Genomic DNA, 20,013 nt, shown 5'->3' on the forward strand with positions numbered 1-20,013 from the left:
CCATAGATCAGATAATTCAGGAATGTTTTCTTCCAGTTTGTTCAACTTGAGTATGCAAATACGATTAACGTTTTGAGTTCGCAAGGGCAGGAGGGATGAGGAGAAACGGAGAAGGAAGGGCGGCGCTACAGGAGGCAGCTGATTAGGAGGCCGTGGTTGGTGGCCAGTTACAGTGAACAGTTACAAGAAGATTTTTAGAAGAAATGATAGCAATTTTATTAAGAGAATTAAGAGATATTTCAATCTTCGTAAAGGTCTTTATGAATCAAATTCAGAGGATCTCGAATATTAAAATAAAAACTTCAGAATCTGAATACAAGATTAACTTGGTCAATCTATGTGTCACCATTCTAGTGAATTAGCGGACTTGACAAGCACAAGAAGCACCAATTGACCTTAACCAAGCTTTGATGTCCATAGCCAAGTGAATGCCGTCTCTAGCAACTTTTTTAAATTTCAATCATATCAGTGCTCGTCGTGTGGGAAATTTTTAATCGAAAAACCCTCCAACATAGTTATCGGCTTCGTTGCGGAAAAACCACACCAACACTCTCATTATATAACACTGGTACACCGTCATGTTGGTGTCCCGTGCCAACGAAGAAAAGACACGTGTAAGTTTTTGTCCACATGTTATTGTTTTATTGGCATGAGACGCTAAAGTAAATTGTCACCCATTACAAAGAAGGCTTGGAGTGCAAGGCAAGTAGCGTACAACATATAAATTCCTACAATAATAGTCAACCTATACAAGAAAGGAAAGAACGTCGTTTAATAACTTGAGATTTTCCTAATCCAAATGGCGTGAGGATTTCCCATTGAATTTGAGGCGGCTGGAAAAATTTTAGTAATGATAAGAGGATTCCTAGCTAGTGGAGAAAAGAGTTGGCATCGATCAAACACATAAATATCCATTCCCTCTCGTTTCTATTTCACACTAAGACGTTCACATCCAAACCCTAATTCTGTAACACAGGCATGACGCAACAACCGTCCAAGCTCCGATGGGGAGAGCTCAAAGACGAAGACGGCGAGGAGGACCTGGCATTCCTTCTGCCGCCGAAGCAGGTGATTGGGCCCGACAAGAACGGCATCAAGAAGGTGATTGAGTAAAAGATCAAGAAGGACGGCACTAAGGTCAAGATCACAACCAATATTCAGGTTCGGAAAACCGTCGTCAATAAGCGGGTCGTGGACCGCCGCTCGTGGGCAAAGTTTGGTGACGCCGCGCCGTGAATAAAGGTGCCGGTGACCAAGGGGTGGTAGACGACAGGCTCACTATGGTCTCCACGGAAGAGATCGTCCTCGAGCGCCCTAGGGCTCCAGGTATGTCTTGCTCTTCCTCTTTTAGGGTTTTTGGATTGTTTTGTTTTTTTTTATTTTCACATTATCTGAAATTTATTAGGGAGCTCTGCATGTGTTAAAAATAAAAAAAAATAAAAAAAAGGTTAGTGACTTCATCACGGTAGTCCACTGTTTTGGAAGCGAAAAGACGGCTCTACATGTGTTTTGACTTGCATGAATTTTTTTATTAGCGAATCACATATATAATTTAGGTTTTTATAAAGTGGTTAGAAATGTTGATTAAGAAATTGTTGAATTGTCGTCTCAACTTAAAACAAATTTTAATTTATCAGTTCAAACTAAAGAAAATCATTACTTTAAATTTCAAAATCCTTAACGTGTCACTTAACACTGTCTCCATTCAAAATTCAATTAGAAGTTTAGTATGTAATTTGTTCTATAATTTAGTATAAAAATTTAAACAAAAAAAAAGAAAAAAAGAAGAAACATTACCTAATTATTCAGAATCTTTTTATGTGTCATATAACACGTATGAATGGGTTGTATGTTTACTTTATTTTTTAAAATTTTCTTTCTGAAGTTGTCTTTGTCTTTTAACTTTTTACTTCTCAAGTCGAATTAGATTATTATTGACACTCCATTTTAACAGGTTGGAAAACTGCAGGAGGAGATGCTTTGGGTGATGGACTTGGAAAAGGAGGGGAGATCAAACTTTGTAGGACTTGTGGTAAGAAGGGTGACCACTGGACTGCCCATTGCCCTAACAAGGATTTAGCCCCACAGGACCCCGAACCGTTTACTGATCATAAGCGTCCTACGTCCGGACATGGCAAGTATGTGCCTCCTAACAAAAATGCAAGTGGTGACATGAGACGAAGGAACGATGACAACTCGGTTCGCGTTTCCAACCTTTCGGAGGACACGCAGGAGGCCGACTTGCACGAACTTATCCGGCCTTTCGGCCCCGTGACCCGTGCTCACGTTATCCGGGACAAGATTATTCCGTTAGCAGAGGATTTGGGTTTGTCAAGTTTGCGAGTAGGGATGACGCCCGGAGAGCAATCAACAAACTTGATGGCTACGGTGATGACAATCTCATCCTTAGGGTTGAATGGGCCCCACCCAAAACAAAACAGAGCCTTCCATCCTAAAATTGTATCACGCTCTCACTCACTAATACGCGAATTAATCACATTTAGGGTTCTATATCTCATAGATTGGTCGAGTTAACTTTGTCTTTTTTAATCCTTAATCATTTTGGTTTAAAGAATTTTCGAATATTATTCGCGATGTTCTCTTAGTGATTGTAATCCTCTCTATATTCAAGAAATTTGCTACTTTTTAACTTTCTATATTCAAGTTAGCTTTATTTTTTATTATCTTTATTCGTGATCATATTACATTTCTAAAAAATAAATTTACATATGTAACTCACAACATTGCTACAGACACTTTAATTTAGTTAAAAGAAAAAAAAATAGGACTAAAATATCATGCAAGAATGAGTTTAAGGAATAAAAAACAAAAACCATCTGTTTAAATTATTTTTCGTAGACCATATAATGTGACGTCTTATCCAACTGTCACATTATATGATCTTTAAAAATAATGATCTGTAACATTTTTCTTTCTGCAATGAACCCACACGTTGTCTTCGAATTAGATTCAAAGCCCAAATAAGATGAGTCGGGTCCAACAAGCAACCCAAAACATTGATTTGGGCTAAAATCCACCGACCCCAGCCGACCCAAGCTTCACATGACGCAAGCCCATACGCACACGCTTGAACATCGCCTTAGGGCTTCCGATTTCAGAGACTATAAATACAAACACCAAACCGCATTTCGTCTTCAACCTCTCACTCCATCTTTCCCATCCAGAAAAACTAGGGTTTTGAGAACCAGCCGCCGCCGCCATGGGGAGAAGGCCCGCCAGATGCTACCGCCAGATCAAGAACAAGCCCTACCCAAAATCCCGCTTCTGCCGCGGTGTGCCCGATCCGAAGATCCGAATCTATGACGTCGGCATGAAGAAGAAGGGCGTCGACGAGTTTCCCTTCTGCATCCACCTCGTCTCCTGGGAGAAGGAAAACGTTTCCAGCGAGGCTCTCGAGGCGGCGCGAATTGCATGCAACAAGTACATGACCAAGTTCGCTGGCAAGGATACCTTCCACCTGAGAGTTAGGGTTCACCCCTTCCATGTCCTCCGAATCAACAAGATGCTTTCGTGCGCCGGAGCCGATAGGCTTCAGACTGGTATGCGCGGAGCTTTCGGGAAGCCTCTCGGTACTTGCGCTAGGGTTGCTATTGGGCAGGTGCTGCTCTCTGTGCGTTGCAAGGAAAGCAACAAGAGCCACGCCGCCGAGGCCCTCCGCCGTGCCAAGTTCAAGTTTCCCGGCCGCCAAAAGATCATTGAGAGCAGGAAATGGTATGATTTCTCACTTCTGAGTGTTTTTTGGTCTTTTTGATTTTTGGGTTTTGATCTCTGTAACTTAAAATCTAAAACCCATAATCTAAATTTTGATTTGTGGATTGTTGTTCTTTCTCTTGTGGTTTGTAGGATTCAATCTTTTGCTTGTCATAAGTAGATTACAGTTAAACCATATTTTGCTGCAATATTGGCATTTAACATGTTTTTGTTGGAATATTGTCACTTTAATTTGTTAAATTTGGATTGTGAACTCTAAAACTCATAACCCAGAACCCAAAAGTTTGTTTTGGATTGTTTTGTATAATGGTTTCTCTAGAATTAGGCCTTATTGTGCTTCAAATTGGTGTGGTTTTATTCGTGGCATGATAGCTAATGTGTTTCGAATCCGAGTAGTTTGATTACTAAAAGTGATCATGAATTCAAACTGTGATGCTTTCATGACTTCAGTAGAGGATTTCGTGTAGTTTCCGTTGATGAAATGTGTAGAGTTGAACCTTATGCTGCAACTTCGTTACTTTTTTCAGGGGATTCACCAAGTTCAACAGAACTGACTATGTGAGGTTGAAGTCTGAGGGTCGTATCATACCCGATGGTGTCAATGCCAAGGTTTGTCCATTTATTCCAAGTTAGCACGTTGTGTTTTACTGTTACTTCCTCGAATTGATTCTGGTTTTATCGTATTTGTTCGTACAAATTAGTGATTCAGTTGTTGTTTTTGCAGCTTTTGGGATGCCATGGATCTTTGGCATTGCGTCGCCCTGGTGGAGCATTCATTGATGCTGCTGTGAACTGATTTCGCGTAATCCAACTTCCTCTAGGAATTGTATTCGTGTAATCCAAACTTCGTTTCTGTTCTGATTTCTGTTTACTAGATTACGTGTCTTGAACTAGTTTTTGGAGATGTTATCCTTAAGCATTTGTTTAAGTTATAATTTTGGGCAAACTTCTATCGGAGTTGAATTTCATATTTTGAGTAATGCCATTTGGTTAGATTCAATGTTATAAGAATGGTGTCTTTTTAACAATTTGTCTCGAGAGATCGTTATTGCATAAGTAACGTTGACTGACACTTAATTAATAATTTAATCATTTGTAATCACATCATTTATTTTTTAAATTTGTTATTTCTAGCATTACCATTGTTACGTATCCTTTGAGATTTGATAGCTTTTTTGCGCTCACCATTGGATGTTGGTTACCGTGTAGCCGATCGATTGACTGAACACGAAGATTATTTTAATGGATAATATTTGCGTTTTTTTTCTTACAAGTAACATATTTGACCGTTTTCATAATTGGACCCCGTCAATTTCTTTTCCGTAGTGGTATACGATTTTGTAATACCACCCGATGTTTATGAAATGAAATCTCAAGTCTAAGTTGACCAAAAGAAAGAAATTATGAACGAATTCTTGTCATTGAGCTAATCCACGTGTTATAATATCAAGCATATAACGGATCAATTTTTATGATTTCTATCACTTGATATGATTCTGAAAATAAGTTTTTTTGAATGAAATAAGACTCTTTCTGCAGACATGGAATGTCTTCTTGCTTCTACTTTTCAATTTTGCTTCTGAATCCTGACTGAACCGAGGTACGAACTTGGATCATAACAAGTTGTAGCCTCGTCCAACAATTCTCTCTTCAGAATCCCGAGGTACGAAGAGTTCGTACCTCGGGTTCTGCCAGGCTTGATGCATGTGTTTTTAACTGAAGGAACTGTGGTGTTATTTTTATAGGCTTAATTGTCAGTTGTTCTAAAAGACTATCGGTTTCATATCGAGAAGCCCCAAAATGTTTTGCTGCTGCTCCGCCAAAGCTTGAGCGGAATCACTTTCCACTTCCACAGCAGCCGCCACCAAACCACCCACCGTCTGCAGCCCGCAACGCACTTGGCTGCACAGGCTGCAACAAAGTGTTTATTTGGCTGCATGCCAATCAGAAAAACTAAAACCAATCAAGAGAAACAATCAATGGTTGAGACTCGAGAGCTGTTACGTACCAAAAAAGTTCCTAAATTTTGAGGGCTTGCTCCAAGTTTCGCCGTCAACTACAGTGGTTAATGAATCACATGATTGGCTGCATAGTGGGCGAATCTGCAATGTTCAAATAAATAGTTTTCGTTTTGTTGACTTGCTATGTGAGTCACACGACACACATTAGGATGCAGAGTTTTGATGAAAATGTAGTAAAGAACGCAGAACTTTACCTCACACGCTTTCCACCGTTTCGCTCAATATCCAACTCAACTCCTTTCCTCTTTCGTGCTTCAGTTCAACAGGATACTCCTAAATTCAAACACGAAGAAATTATTATCTTAGAAACAAGCAAATGGAACTTAACATAACGGAGATTGGAAAATTCAATTACAGCTCGTCTGCAGTGCCCAACGTAAGAAATATTGGCCAACCACTTGATGTGGTAACAAAATTTTCTGGAATTCCAACGAGCACAAGCATGACGACAGTGCTACGAGGAACGCATGCATGCACTCTTCAACTGCTTTGTCCGTATGCAAACATATCTGCACCCACTCGAAGATGACAGTGACATAGAGAGAAGATGAAAAGGCATGCCTCTCGCATTGAAACCTTAGCAATATTAGAAGTAAAAAAAAAAAAAAAAAACATGATTCCAGGGGTTACCTCTCCAATTAAAGGAGAAATATATTCATACAATACGGCAAGAGCACCATTCAAGGACAACTAGTTCCAGAGTTTCGCTTTCTGCATCGATGAAGCCAACAGATACGTTAGTCCCATCACGTTGTCCTAGCTGATATCGTAATTGAATTGCACTGCTAAACATTTACGGATAAGTAGAATGTGCGATATTTACAAAAGCCTCGAGGGATGATTCTTTTTCCCTTTCCCTTTATCACATTTTATCATGGCGATCAAATTCTGAAATAGGGAACAGAATTTAGCAGGCTTGTCCACTCATTAGGTGATAGTTTAGCCAGGGAATGAATAAACAGGGGATCTAGAATTTGACAAGGAAAGAAGCCAATATGTTTTCGAGTCGCTGAATGCAAAGTATCAAAGTCCTTCATACCTTCACGTGTTTTCTCCCACTTCCGTTCAACATCAAATTTCCAAAACACCTATTTCTTGTCGTCGCTATTTATGTCGGTGTCAACTCAAGCGAATTCCTTTTTCATACCTGATCTCAACATCGCACTCCTAAATTCAAACATTAAGCTATATGAATTTATACAGTGAGATATCAGAAAACACGCAAACTGATCTTGTAGCTACAATGGAAATTAACGAACTAGCACAACTTCTTTAAATAAATACCACTTTATCCATCACAAAATTATTATGAGAAAACCATCATCCATTACCTTTTCCCATGCAGAACTCATATTCACCACAGATAACCAGAGGGAAAACTCGACGGTTTCTGATTGACTTAGGTGGCCGTGAGATAAAGACCACCAATAAGTCACTACCAGCTCGTTGTCCGGTAATCTCAAGAACCAGATTTTTTTCAAAGAAAGTCATGTCGAAGAGTAGCATAGTTGAATTCGAAATGTTGAACAAAACCAATCAATTCAAGAGAAATTTCTGCAGAAACAAGTAACAAATGTTACTCCTATTTTTTTTTCCCATTTGATCATACATCATAGCAGTTAAACTCTGAAACTTGAAATTAAATAGGTGTGGTTGTAAATGCGTACCTGAGTTTGTCTAGAGAGCTGGAGGGAGTGAAATGAAAGCTCATATGGCAATTTCATAATCGTATAGAAGATAACAGAACAAACTTGAACTTTTCAAGTTTCAACTGACGGTACAAAGCTTGGAAATATCATCTAGCATTGCAATTGAAGATTCTTTTACCAAATTTCTGCAATAATGCGGGTATTTGACATTTCATCAAGTTCCTTAAGGGATACGAAATAGAGATAAAGAAATCAACCAAATCACAAACAAAAAGCATTTGCAGCAATTCTATATATTATATGAACATGGTTTTACATGATGACGAGCCTTTGGCATTACTCATCTAACACTACTTGGGTGCTGGTAATGTGTGATTAAACAAGATTCAGTACCATGATGGGTAATCAAATTGATGTTCCAGATGAAGTAAAGAAAGTTAAAATATCGAATTGATGTTGCAGGAACTAAGAAAGATAACATGTAAAAGAGAATGCCCAAATGGTACGAAAAAAAGAGGGTGGCTAGCTTGATAAGGACTATAACTAAAGGTATATTATTGAGAAATGAAGGTAGAGCGAGAGAGCTACCTGGACTCAGTTTACACCTATTGAGCATCCCGAGAAACGCCACAGCATGCTAAAAGAAATATAGATGCCACTGGACAACATATATAGCAAGTCAGGAGTCAAGAGTAGAACGCATTTAGAAGAGGAGGAGATGCGGATTTGAAAAGCTTAAATGGATTAATCTCAATGCGAAAGTTGACGCCATTTGGAGTCGTTTGTACATAAAACTGGAATAACTGTGGCCTTACCCACCATGAAATTTGGTTTTTCCAATACAAATTTGAGGTAGTTTGGTAAGGTGCTGCCTACCTTCCATCCAACTACTGTCTGACCAAGTCAACTGATTTAAAAGAAGAGGGAGAAGGATAAACAACTTTTGTTATACTAGTTTAAATTTTATGTAGTAGTTGAGACGAATAAAAGAAGAAAAAGAGATAAACGTGTAACATTATCTCTGTAATATGATTTCAAGAATTTTAAAACGTACTTATGATTTCTGGAATGTGAGAAATCTTGGGCCAATCTGTGCCGCCGTTCCTGTTGCATCTTTGCTTTAGAAGGGGATGACATTTATTAATAAATAGGGTTTGTAATTTGGTGAGGCGTTGCATAGGTTGGACACTAGGTAAGTTGGTCAGATTCTTGCAATACCTAATGCTCAGCTGTGTGAGGGACGTAAGGCTACCCAACCATTCTGGCAAAGTCTCCACTCCCTCAAATGATTCTATATCCAAATATGTTAGAGAAGTGAGGTGTTGAATTTGTTGAGGCAGAGACTTGAGCTTAGGCCAACCCGTCAAGGATAACATTGTAAGGTGCATTAATGATCCAACTTGAAAATCAGAGAAGCAATCGAGCTCCTCCCAGAATCCACCAATTCTCAAATAACGGAGCGAATTGAGGTTGCCTAAACTTGGAAGAATCTCTAAATTAGGGAAACCGGTTATTACCAGCCTCTCAAGAGAGAGTGGGAATTGCAGCCCGCTCACCCAACTTTCTAATCCTTCACAATTGAAAATCGTCAGCTGTCCAAGGGAGGTGAAGGTGCGCAAATCTGAAAAAGATTGTAGACTAATGCAGCTACTTTGGACACCAAACCATGCTACCTTTGGGCATGCACTTATCTCCAAATTCTGAAGAGACGCACATTGTTGTGGAAGAGCAGGTAAGCTTGATAATTCTTTGCAACCATTGATTCTCAACTTCTGAAGGGAGGTGGTAACGCCGCCTTTAATTTCAATTGATTTCAGATTAGGGCAACTGAATATATCCAAATCCACGAGAGAGGCCCATACACTCAGTGGGCCCGATAAACCATGACAAAATAAAATATTCAACTGGCGAATAGATGCAAGGGTGTAAAATGGAAACGATGTTACACCATTGCAATCTTCTAAATGCAATGTCTGGAGAGAGGTGCAGTACTCTAACCCACTCGGTAGGCTTGACAATCCTTCACAATCATCAATACGTAATTCTCGAAGAGATGCCATGCCCCGTGTAATTGGAATCAACTCTAGACTAGGACACTGCCTAATACTCAGGTATTCAAGAAGGGGGAGTGTGTCTAGCCCATCCGCCAAATGCCTCAGCTTTCTACATATTAAAATATCCAATCTCTCAAGAGAGCCCCACAATCCAAATACATCGGGGGCAATACAAGTTAAATCATTGCAATCTATTATCTCCAAAGAGGAGAGATTATTGTTGTTCTTCAAAATTCCTTGCGGCAAACAAGTAAGCTCCTTAATACTTTGTATTTTGAGGAAAGTCAGAGTTGTTAATCCACTGCTTACTTCTTCTATTGGCTTTCCACTATCACTAGAAATTATCTTCAACTTTTGAAGAGATGGAAAATGACTCGGAACATTTCTCAATTTGGAACAGCCTTTTATGGTCAACTTCTCTAGGCATGGAAAAACCACTACTTTTTGTGCTGGCATCGTTGGTGCTTCCTTCCATTCAATTAGATCACAACACCAAGATATATTTAATACTTTTAGTGCAGGAAATAAAGTAATTATCTCCTTACTTGTCATGGTTACATTGTGGACATGATCATAACCGTAGAAGTCAGCTCCAACACATTTCAAGTTATCCATTCCGCTAATCTTAACCTCCGTAAGATTGGGTACATGACCGAGCGGTGGGACTCCTTCACATTTGTCGCATCCAAGTAATTGAATCTTCTTCAAGTTGTTGAGCAGTAATGACCCACTCATCATCCACGATGGAAATTTATCGCCCATGAAATTTTCAATACTTAAGTTCTCCAACTCAGAATGCGGTCGGAGGCCTTCCAGTACATCCCCCTCTTCATTGTTGTTAGTTATTGACCTATCTTCTGTCCATTGGAAGCTTAAATGGCATATTTTTCTCTTATCCTCCATCTTAGCTTTCTTTGCTTCTTCTCCATCCTTTACGAGCTCCAAATTACAAATAATTAATTCACCTCTCAATTGTTTCAAGTCAGCCAACTCTTCAATTTGACGACCAACCTCATCACCCACAGAAAAGTAAGGTAATGTTTGAAGGCAAGTCAACTGCTTTAACCCATGTGGGAATTTCGTACTCTTATCAAAATAAATGTGCCTCAGGTTGATCAAGTTTTGCAACTCTTTTGGAAACTCTTCAAGGGCACAATATGTGGCTCTTAAGGTCTGTAGGTTATGGAGCTTGCCTATAGACTTGGGGAGGGCTTTGAATCTTGTTTTAGAAATGTCAAGATACCTCAAGTGTTTCATCATTCCAACAGATATTGGAAACTCTCTAATATTAGCATTACTTAAATTTAAGACGCGTATAGCTTTGAACCGTGACAGAATGTTACTAGGAACTTCACCCTTGTCGGAAAACAGTGACCGCAATTTCCCAACACTTCTTTGTGGAATGTTTTCGAGTGTAAAAGTAGAAACCCGAGCAACATGTCGAATCTCAAGTGCTTTACCAGTGTCACATAAGTCTTTCGTCAAGATTTCAGATTTGGATATAAGTTCTGCCAAATCATGCACAAGATCGTGCATCTTGCATTTGCTAACAATGCCATTATCACTCATTGTAGCATCTTGAAATAAGGAGCTTTGTAATAGAATATCAAAATATTCATTGCCAATGTCTTCCATATCTCTACTTTCGCCAGTTGAAGGGTGGAGTAGTCCTTGTGCCATCCAAAGTTGTATCAAGCTATCTCTTTGAATTTCAAAATCTTTCTTGAACACTGAGCAATATGCAAAACATTGCTTCAGTGATGGTGATTCTAAATTGTCAAAACTCAACTTCAAGATTGGCATAATTCTATCTTGTCCTTTTGATAGGTTCTCCCATATTCTACTTTCTTTAAACGACGACCATTCTTCAATATCTTTTTTATTGCGCAAAATGCCTCCCAAAACCTGTTTGATTTGAGAGTTTGTATCAATAAAGTAGTTTAACCATGACTAGAAGGATTTATTTATTTATTTATTTTTGGATCTATGCGAAGCAAAATAATGTTCTCCACTATATTTTTTCGATCAGATGAAAAATAAAAAGAAAAATATATGACAGAAAAAAGAAAAAAAAAAGGAATAGTTATAACTAGTTTTAAGGGTAAATTACGGTTTGACCCCCTGAACTATCATCCAAGTTGAAAACGACCCCCTAAACTATTTTTTTGGTAATTAACCCCCTGAACTATTTAAAATTAGTCAATTAACCCATTGTCGTTTGATTGTGGAATCAATTACGTCAAATTCACGGGCAAATTAGTCATTTCATTATCAATTGTTACTTGTCAGCTATAACGACCAACAACATTTTGACACATAGTTACAAAATAATTAAAAAAACATATAGCATAATAAGAAAACATAAAAAACCAAACGTTTACATAACGGACCATCTTACATTGTCGTTACGCATTATTTTGTTTTCACATGTTATAATTTCATTGTTGGTTATAGTTGACAAGTAATAATTGATGAAGGAAAAACTAATTTTCTTTTGAATTTGACGAAATAGTGGATGAAATCTCCCGATAAGAGGTCAATTGACTTATTTCAAATAGTTCAAGGAGTTAATTTACCAAAAAAATATTCAAATGATCAATTTCAACTGGATAATTGTTCAAATGATCAAATGGCAGTCTACCCTTTTCTTTAATGCTTTTAAGTTTACAACAATCGCACTTTATTACACTTTTTTTCTGTCTTGTTTTCATAATTAAAGTTTAAATTTTCTGCCACTTTTATTACGGCTCAGCCACAGCACCCCAATTGCCCTGCCGCAGCCTCATTGGTTCTAAATGACGGTTCACGCAGCATCTTACAACGGTTGCTAGAGCTGTGTAGAGGCCACGACAATTGATGGATGAGCCGTTGGCTCCAGACGAGGTTATCGACGACGGAGCGGCTCAAAAGTGGTGGTGATGAGGCGTCGGAGGGAGACCGTGGGGGCTGGTGGTGGTTTCAGCTCAACACCTTTTGGTTTTCATTTTTATTTTAGTGATTTTTCGAAGCTAATTAAATTGGGTTTTTTCATTTGATCTGGAAGAAGCGAAATTTCAGTGACCTTTGCGTCGTGACTCGTGATGAAAGAAACATTTTACATTAGAACTATACATGGCATTCGTGTCATGTTTTTAGCGTTCGCGTCGTATTTTTTGTGTTCGTGTCGTTTTCGTATCATACCCGATAACTTAACAGGTCGTGTCGTATAATACCCGTTAAATAAACGGGTAATATGACCCGATCCAAAATCAACCCGTTAATATTCAGGTAATATTACCCGACCCGTTACTCATTAAGAAAAATATATTTTAAATCAATAAAAATGAAAATAAAAAACATAATTTGACCCAAAAAAATGTAAAACATAATACTAAATTAGTAAATACATACTAAATTTCGGAGTTGATCCCTTAATGAAACTTGTAAGGCTTTTCATTACGAGTGATTACATTTTTCACACTTCTACAATAATTATTATTAATTTTATTAATTTTTCACTCAAATAAATAACATTGTTCATGAGATTTGAAGGGTTTTAAAAATCTAAACGACCATGTAACTTTGTCAATGGAATTCAAAGTTTACATGTTATTCTTTTTACAAAATCCTTAATTTTCATAGATCATTATGACATAAGATTTTCTGGTATCCACTTCTATAAATATTTTAATTTGACGATCAAATTAATTCATTGTATTCATATATGATCAAGGAGTGTAGCTGTAAAAAATCATCAAAATCAGTGTTCAAATAACCATTAAATCGTGATTTTTTTTGTTTATAACCGTCGAAAAGTTTTGTCTTATTACTTGATCTTTGAATGTTTGTTTTTTTGCAATTTTGGCGTATGCGATTTCGAAGCATATATAAACAAGTTTGATAGTTGGATCATTGAAATTAGTTTCATAGGATGCGTATCCCATCAAAACGATACATTAACTAACATTTAGAGTTTATTTATACTTTCATTAAGTATAACATAAGATTTTGTGGTATCCACCAGTATAAATATTTTAAATTGAAGATCAAACTCTTGCATTGTATCTATATAAGGTCAAGGAGTGTAGCTGTAAAAAATCATCAAAATCAGAGTTAAAATAACCGTTAAATCGTGATTTTTCATTTATAACCGTCGAAAAGTTTTGTCTTATTACTTAATCTCTGAATGTTTGGTTTTTGCAATTTTTGGTGTATGCGATCTTGAAGCATATATAAACAAGTTTGATGGTTGGATCGTTGAAATTAGTTTCGTAGGATGCGTATCCCATCAAAACGATAGATTCACTAACACTTAAGAGTTTATTTATACTTTCATCAAGTATAACATAAGATTTTGTGGTATCCACTAGTGTAAATATTTTAAATTGAAGATTGAATTCATTCATTGTACTCATATAGGGTCAAGGAGTGTAGCTGTAAAAAAATCATTAAAATCGGAGTTAAAATAACCGTTAAATCGTGATTTTTCGTTTATAACCGTTGAAAAGTTTTATCTCATTACTTGATCTCTGAATTTTTTTTTTTTTTGCAATTTTTGGCATATACGATCTCGAAACATATATAAACAAGTTTGAGGGTTAGATCGTTGAAATTAGTTTCGTATGATACGTATCTATATCAAAACGATAAATTTACTAACACTTAATATTTTATTATTCATATAGGGTCAAAGAGTGTAACTGTAAAAAATTATCAAAATCAATGTTAAAATAACCGTTAAATCGTGATTTTTCGTTTATAACTATCGAAAAGTTTTGTCTCGTTACTTGATCTCTGAATCTTTGTTTTTTGCATTTTTTGACGTATGCAATCTCGAAGCATATATAAACAAGTTGACGGTTAGATTGTTGAAATTAGTTTCGTAGGATGCGTATCCCATCAAAATGATAGATTCACTAACACTTAAGAGTTTATTTATACTTTCATATAAGATAAAATTTTGTGGTATCCACTAGTGTAAATATTTTAAATTGAAGATCGATTTCATTCATTGTATTCATATAGGGTCAAGGAGTGTAGCTGTAAAAAATCATCAAAATCGAAGTTAAAATAACTGTTAAATCGTGATTTTTCGTTTATAACCGTCGAAAAGTTTTGTCTCATTACGTGATCTCTGAATGTTTGTTTTTTGCAATTTTTGGCATATGCGATCTCGAAGCACATATAAACAAGTTTGACGGTTGGATCGTTGAAATTAGGTTCGTAGGATGCGTATCCCATCAAAACGATAGATTCACTAACACTTAAGAGTTTATTTATACTTTCGTCAAGTATAACATAAGATTTTATGGTATCAACTAGTGTAAATATTTTAAATTGAAGATCGAATTCATTCATTGTATTCATATAGGGTCAAGGAGTGTAATTGTAAAAAATCATCAAAATCAGAATTAAAATAACCGTTAAATCGTGATTTTGCATTTATAACCGTTGAAATTTTTTGTCTCATTACTTGATCTTTGAATGTTTGTTTTTTGCAAATTTTGGCGTATGCGATCTCGAAGCATATATAAACAAGTTTGATGGTTAGATCATTGAAATTAGATTCATAGGATACGTATCCCATCAAAACGATACATTAACTAACACTTAGAGTTTTTTGGGGTTAAATATTAGGCGGGAAATGGATGGATATAGGCTGCAAAATTTCCCAAACATTAGGCAAGAAATGGATGAAACTCTTGAAATATTAAGCGGGAAATTAATTAATATAATTTTTTTTATGTGTTTGGTATTTTTAAATTACTTGATATTTTTATTTTTAATGTGTTTTATGATTTTTAATCTCAATCTTTGCCTATAATATACTATAAAAATAAATAAATAAATAAAACTTAAATTTCAAAATTTATATAGAATAATAATAGAATAATAATTAATAAACAATATATACATTTTCATTATATCTATTGCATTTATAGTAAGTATTTTTTAGTAGTTTAAAAAATTAAAATCATCAAAATAGCATTTTTCTTATCATGTCGAAACAGGTTACCCGTATATCACTCTCGTGTAAACCTGTTATTAATGGGTTATTATCGTGTGACCCGATAATGACCCGATTAGTTATCGTGTTGATCCGAAACCCGTTATTTTCGTATCGTGTTAACGGATCATGTAAGAAATTATCAGGTCTAATTGGAATGGAAGAGAGAAGGGAAAGAGGAGAGGGAGAGATTTTTTAGTTTAGAATTTTTTATTTTTAATATTATTTACATTAGTTTTTGTCACATGGCAAATTTGTTAGCCAAAATTACGTCACGTCATTATTTAACTAAGTTGTTAACAAAAAAACTAACAAAATTATGAAAGCGTAAAAAAAATTAAACTTTAGGTATATATGAAAATGAGACAAAAATAAATAAATATAGTAAAGTGTAATTTTTGCAAAATTTAACTGTAATAAATGAAAAATACCCCAGTTTTAAACACTCAAAGGTGTCTTAAAACAATTTAGACAATGCATGACGTAACAAATACCTACATGACGTGAGCAAAAAAAAAAACATAGAAGAAGAGATAATTCATCCAATTACTAATTTAATTGATTCTAACTAGATCGGTTTCTTTTTGGTAAAGTTTTTACACACTATCGAAGACGAAATTATGTAAATTGAATTTTTCATGGCGTGGGTAAGGTGGTGAACTGATGTGGTGGATACAAGTCCTAATTTATAAATGAAAACATGAAAAAATAATAATAAAGGTGCAAATTTCATGCTATGATGTATAATAATAATAATACGCACCTTTGCCACCAGTGGAACGCCACCACAATTTTTAGCAATCTCCTTTCCAACTGTGTGGAACTCCGGAGCTATATGAGCATTACCATTGGGGAACGCTCTATTTTTCATGATGGACCAACATTCATCCACATAAAGCTTTCCCAATTCATGTCGTTGAAGTAGCTGTTCGGAGATCGATGCGACTTTGCTACTACGAGTCGTGACAATAATCTTGGACCCCCCAGCAGAATGAAGCTTTGACAAACACTCCATCAAATTCTCCCATTTTCTAGGATTTTCATTCCAAACGTCATCAAGTACGAGTAAGTATTTTTTATCTTTCAACTCGTCTTTAAGGAACTTAAGTAGAGCTTCCTGGTTATCTTTCAATGAAGGGGCGTTTGCCGGTTTAAGTTGTTCTAATATCTTGAGTAGAATTAAATTGACATCAAAAGTGTCCGCTACACAAACCCATATTCTCTTTTCAAAGAACTTGAGTATCGAATCCTCATTGTAAACTGACTTGGCCATTGTTGTCTTGCCGATACCTCCCATTCCCACGATGGCCATAACCACAAGATTTTCTTGGTTGGTTTCGGAGTTGGTCAAGGTTGTGACTATATTCGACACCACCTCTCCCCTTCCAACGGTTATTTCATCTGTGCCAATGAATGAGTTGGTTTGTCTGTCCCATCTAGATTCCTGAGGGGTTGCATCTATTTTCTTGGAAACTAGACCAATGAAAGATGCCTCCTTCTTGAGATCTACCAAGGACCGGTTGATCTTCTGAATTTTATGTGCCATCTTCAAACGAAATGCAAGTGGATTGGAGGGTGAAAAGAAGTTGAGTACCTTTTTCTTCATATGATTTTGGAGTTCAACTTTACGGCGAACAACTTCGTAGTCGAACTCATCCATCACATCTTCAGCATCATGAGCTATGCCCTTAAGCTTCTTCACCCACTCCTCCACCACCTTGACCCGATCTTGTGGTTGGTCGGAAACAGCTCCCAAGAAATCCTGAATGGCGATTGATGACCGGCCAAGCCGTTTGAGTTCAGCTTCGAAACCCCAAGCAAGACTGAGTTCTTTATAAGCAAGTGACGCCACCTTCGACAGTATTCCCTCAACAGAAAAAGTAAACACAGTTTCTGCAATCTTCCCTTCCATGCTGGTCGAGTGAAGGTTCTCTCAATTTCCTCTCGAGTAGATAGAAGGAAATAACAATGCTGATGGCCGGATGTAGGGAGTTTAAATACTTTGACAATATTTTGCCTCACACAACTTCCTCAAAATTGACTGCCATGTAGCATCGCACCACATCTGCACCTGCAAATACACAGAAAGCTGAGCAATATACTAAAGGATGAAAGCCTGTACTGATACAAAACAAAGCTTAAAATGAATCAGTTGAATGGAAGAAAAAGTTATAATGCTTGAAAGGAATTAAGGAAGGCATTCTAACCCTATTTTGCAATTGCTCTTGTAGAATACGATTGTCTGCTGATTTTATCTGCATGAAAGGTATAGTTAAAGGATGAGTTCCACGACAACTGGCATGTACTGAGCAAATGTTAAAGCCCCAAACACAGATGACAGCTAAAGTGATAGGAGAAGTTTAGGAATGAAACATTGCCCATTTTGTGTCGATAAAAGAACTGATATATAAAGCATACACTCACTCAAAAAACTGATATATAAAGAATGCACTCACTTCCAACTCAAATCCCTTCTCATTGCACTAGGTCATCAGAGTTTTTAACAATCTTTTGCAGAAATTATAAGTAATTAAAACAGAGTTTCAGCTACTTGTTCCAAATAGTGAAACAAAATTGTACTACTACTTATGACACATACCTATCCTGATATCCGGGGACAGCCGGATGGCCACGTGCTGGCTGACACCTGAGGATGATACAAGCCATTTAATGAATGCATATGCCGAGAACATATAAAACATGCACATAGATTTTGCGCATAATTACGCAATGTAATATTCAATTACAACCCTTACCAAAATAACATAATAATATTCAACCGTCAGTAAAATGATAGTGATAATACATGACATGTTCAAAGCATACATCTAATTAGAATACAAGCGAAAGGTGCTATTACAAGTGATGTCAAAGCAAAGAGGATGACACGAAATGACTGGTAGGGGAATACCTCGTAGCCCGGATCATATGCTTCATTCCTATGTCTTGAAGGGGCGCATAACAACCATGAGTGGACCAAGTTGATATATAAGTAGTACAAACATAGTTATTCTATAACGTACTAACCCCCAAAGTTTTATGAAAACTCATATAGCATAATAAGTAATAGATTTTCCGAAAATCCTAGCATGCTATAAAACCTTTCATAAAACATATATCATATATAGTGTGCTAACCAGTAGCATCATATATAAGTATCTTCCGGCCAAAGCTATCTACCAACACCCGGCCGAAGCCAATATAAGTATCTCCTGGTCGAAGCCATCTACCAACGCTTGGCCGAAGCCAATATGAGTATTTCACCCGTAGGCAAAACAGTGATCATTAGATGAGCACAAAACATTGAATATAATCTTTCCAACATAAGTACATATATCTCAACAGAGCTCAGTAGCTCAAACATCGTATGTCAAAGCATCTTCATAGTATTTAGTCATTCATCATATATACTATAAAAAACGTAAAAATCAATAAAGTATGGTATTCCAAAATATTCTCAGTAAAGCATGATATCTTATAAAGTGTAAATCTAATTTACTCATAAACGTTTCCTAAAATGTAATCATTAAATCATGTTTTTCATGTACGCATTTCTAATAATGAAATATGCATTTTAGAAGAGGTCCACTCACATATACTCGTCTTTGAAGAGTAGTGTGAGATAGTGAGAACAGAAACGACGCTAGTAAACGCACCTAAGCACATAAATGTTTCAATTAATAAAACTCTATCATAATGATAGAATTTTGGAAAAAGGTCGTCATAAACGGGTAAAGACGTCGAAATTAGCCTATCAGGGATCCCGACATAAACCCAAAAAAGTCAACAAAGTCAAAGTTAACGATCAACGGGTGGGTCAAATGTTCTGGGTCGGGCCTAAATGGGTTTGGGTTTTTGGGTTAAGGGTTTTGGGCTTTGGGCTTGGGGTAATTGGGCTGGGTTCCATGGGTTTAGGCTTTGGGCTGGGCTTCCCGGCCCAAAGGAATCTGGGTTTGGGGGTCAAGTTTCAGGCCGAAGAATTTGGCCGATTTTTGGTACACTTTCAAATGCTCATAACTTCTCCGATACTTAACCAAATCGAGTGATTCAAAAACCAAAGTTGCAGTACTCAACGAGAGGAAGGAAATGGTACTTGCAAGATGGCGAACTAGTAGTGGTTTGGCCAAAAAATGCCTTGAAAGCGGCAGCGCTCGCCAAAATTTTTGGAAAAGCTACCCTGATGTATTTTCTGCGATTAACACGTATGTACAACTTAAAACAAGCTTCGATCTATCCTTAAAACACATCCCAATAGTTTGTAGAAGCTTACCAACATCAAAAAGTTTACGAAACATCTCAGAGTTCGTCGGGGGAGGTGTGCACCGTGACTATCACGGTTAAGGTGCCACGTTTGGCCTGAGATTCTTGAGGTCTCAAACCCAGGTAATGGTGGTGATGGTTGCTGTGTGTATGTGTGTAGAGAGAAGAGAGGGAGAGTTGTAGAAAGAGAATGCACAGGGGTGAGAGGAAAGGGAAGAGATAGATAGAGAGAGAAAGTGAAACGTGAGATGGGAAGAGTAACAAAAACCAGAAAAAGAAAAGGGGGAAGGGGGATGCACCGGTCCAAGGGA

At 36.9% G+C, this 20,013-nt stretch overlaps 2 protein-coding genes, 1 long non-coding RNA gene and 1 pseudogene across 4 annotated transcripts; 2 read left to right on the forward strand and 2 right to left on the reverse strand.

Moving 5' to 3' along the window:
• Positions 1–829: 829 nt before the first annotated feature.
• On the forward strand, positions 830–2,684 carry LOC103946184 (annotated as a pseudogene).
• A 459-nt stretch (positions 2,685–3,143) lies between these two features.
• Positions 3,144–4,737, forward strand: LOC103946161 (60S ribosomal protein L10). Its single transcript, XM_009356808.3, has 3 exons — positions 3,144–3,732; positions 4,260–4,341; positions 4,457–4,737. Exons 1-3 carry the CDS (start codon positions 3,221–3,223, stop codon positions 4,526–4,528), a joined length of 666 nt encoding a protein of 221 aa, XP_009355083.1. The 5' UTR covers positions 3,144–3,220; the 3' UTR covers positions 4,529–4,737.
• Positions 4,738–5,129: 392 nt separating this feature from the next.
• On the reverse strand, positions 5,130–8,065 carry LOC108867178. The gene is made up of 7 exons (XR_007252580.1): positions 7,991–8,065; positions 7,421–7,587; positions 7,085–7,307; positions 6,793–6,920; positions 6,384–6,464; positions 5,741–6,262; positions 5,130–5,634 (listed from the first exon to the last, which is right to left on the reverse strand). It is a non-coding gene; the product is annotated as an uncharacterized LOC108867178 (long non-coding RNA).
• Positions 8,066–8,146: 81 nt separating this feature from the next.
• LOC103949136 (putative disease resistance protein RGA4) lies at positions 8,147–18,906 on the reverse strand. 2 transcript variants are annotated; one of them, XM_048569177.1, is made up of 5 exons: positions 18,303–18,906; positions 17,650–17,697; positions 16,206–17,513; positions 8,457–11,361; positions 8,147–8,309 (listed from the first exon to the last, which is right to left on the reverse strand). In XM_048569177.1, the coding sequence occupies exons 3-5, from the start codon at positions 17,352–17,354 to the stop codon at positions 8,290–8,292; spliced, it is 4,074 nt and encodes a 1,357-aa protein (XP_048425134.1). In that variant the 5' UTR covers positions 17,355–17,513; positions 17,650–17,697; positions 18,303–18,906; the 3' UTR covers positions 8,147–8,289. The 2 variants fall into 2 exon arrangements, with proteins under 2 accessions (XP_048425134.1, XP_048425133.1); XM_048569176.1 differs by having other exon boundaries at positions 18,042–18,906.
• Positions 18,907–20,013: the final 1,107 nt, after the last annotated feature.

This window comes from the organism of the source record quoted next, unplaced genomic scaffold (genome assembly GCF_019419815.1).
Source record: "Pyrus x bretschneideri cultivar Hongxiangsu unplaced genomic scaffold, Pyrus_bretschneideri_v1 Contig5, whole genome shotgun sequence".
Lineage (NCBI taxonomy): Eukaryota > Viridiplantae > Streptophyta > Magnoliopsida > Rosales > Rosaceae > Pyrus > Pyrus x bretschneideri.

What these genes read in the sequence shown, in the direction of transcription:
- LOC103949136 (XM_048569177.1), bottom strand. Translation starts at nt 17,354, where the DNA reads ATGGAAGGGAAGATTGCAGAAACTGTGTTTACTTTTTCTGTTGAGGGA. An exon ending in GCGTTCCACTGGTGGCAAAG is followed by an intron (nt 11,362 to 16,205) that starts GTGCGTATTATT and finishes CAAATCAAACAG; the next exon opens with GTTTTGGGAGGCATTTTGCG. An exon ending in TCACATTCCAGAAATCATAA is followed by an intron (nt 8,310 to 8,456) that starts GTACGTTTTAAA and finishes CTTTTAAATCAG; the next exon opens with TTGACTTGGTCAGACAGTAG.
- LOC103946161 (XM_009356808.3), top strand. Translation starts at nt 3,221, where the DNA reads ATGGGGAGAAGGCCCGCCAGATGCTACCGCCAGATCAAGAACAAGCCC. An exon ending in ATCATTGAGAGCAGGAAATG is followed by an intron (nt 3,733 to 4,259) that starts GTATGATTTCTC and finishes TACTTTTTTCAG; the next exon opens with GGGATTCACCAAGTTCAACA. An exon ending in CCGATGGTGTCAATGCCAAG is followed by an intron (nt 4,342 to 4,456) that starts GTTTGTCCATTT and finishes TTGTTTTTGCAG; the next exon opens with CTTTTGGGATGCCATGGATC.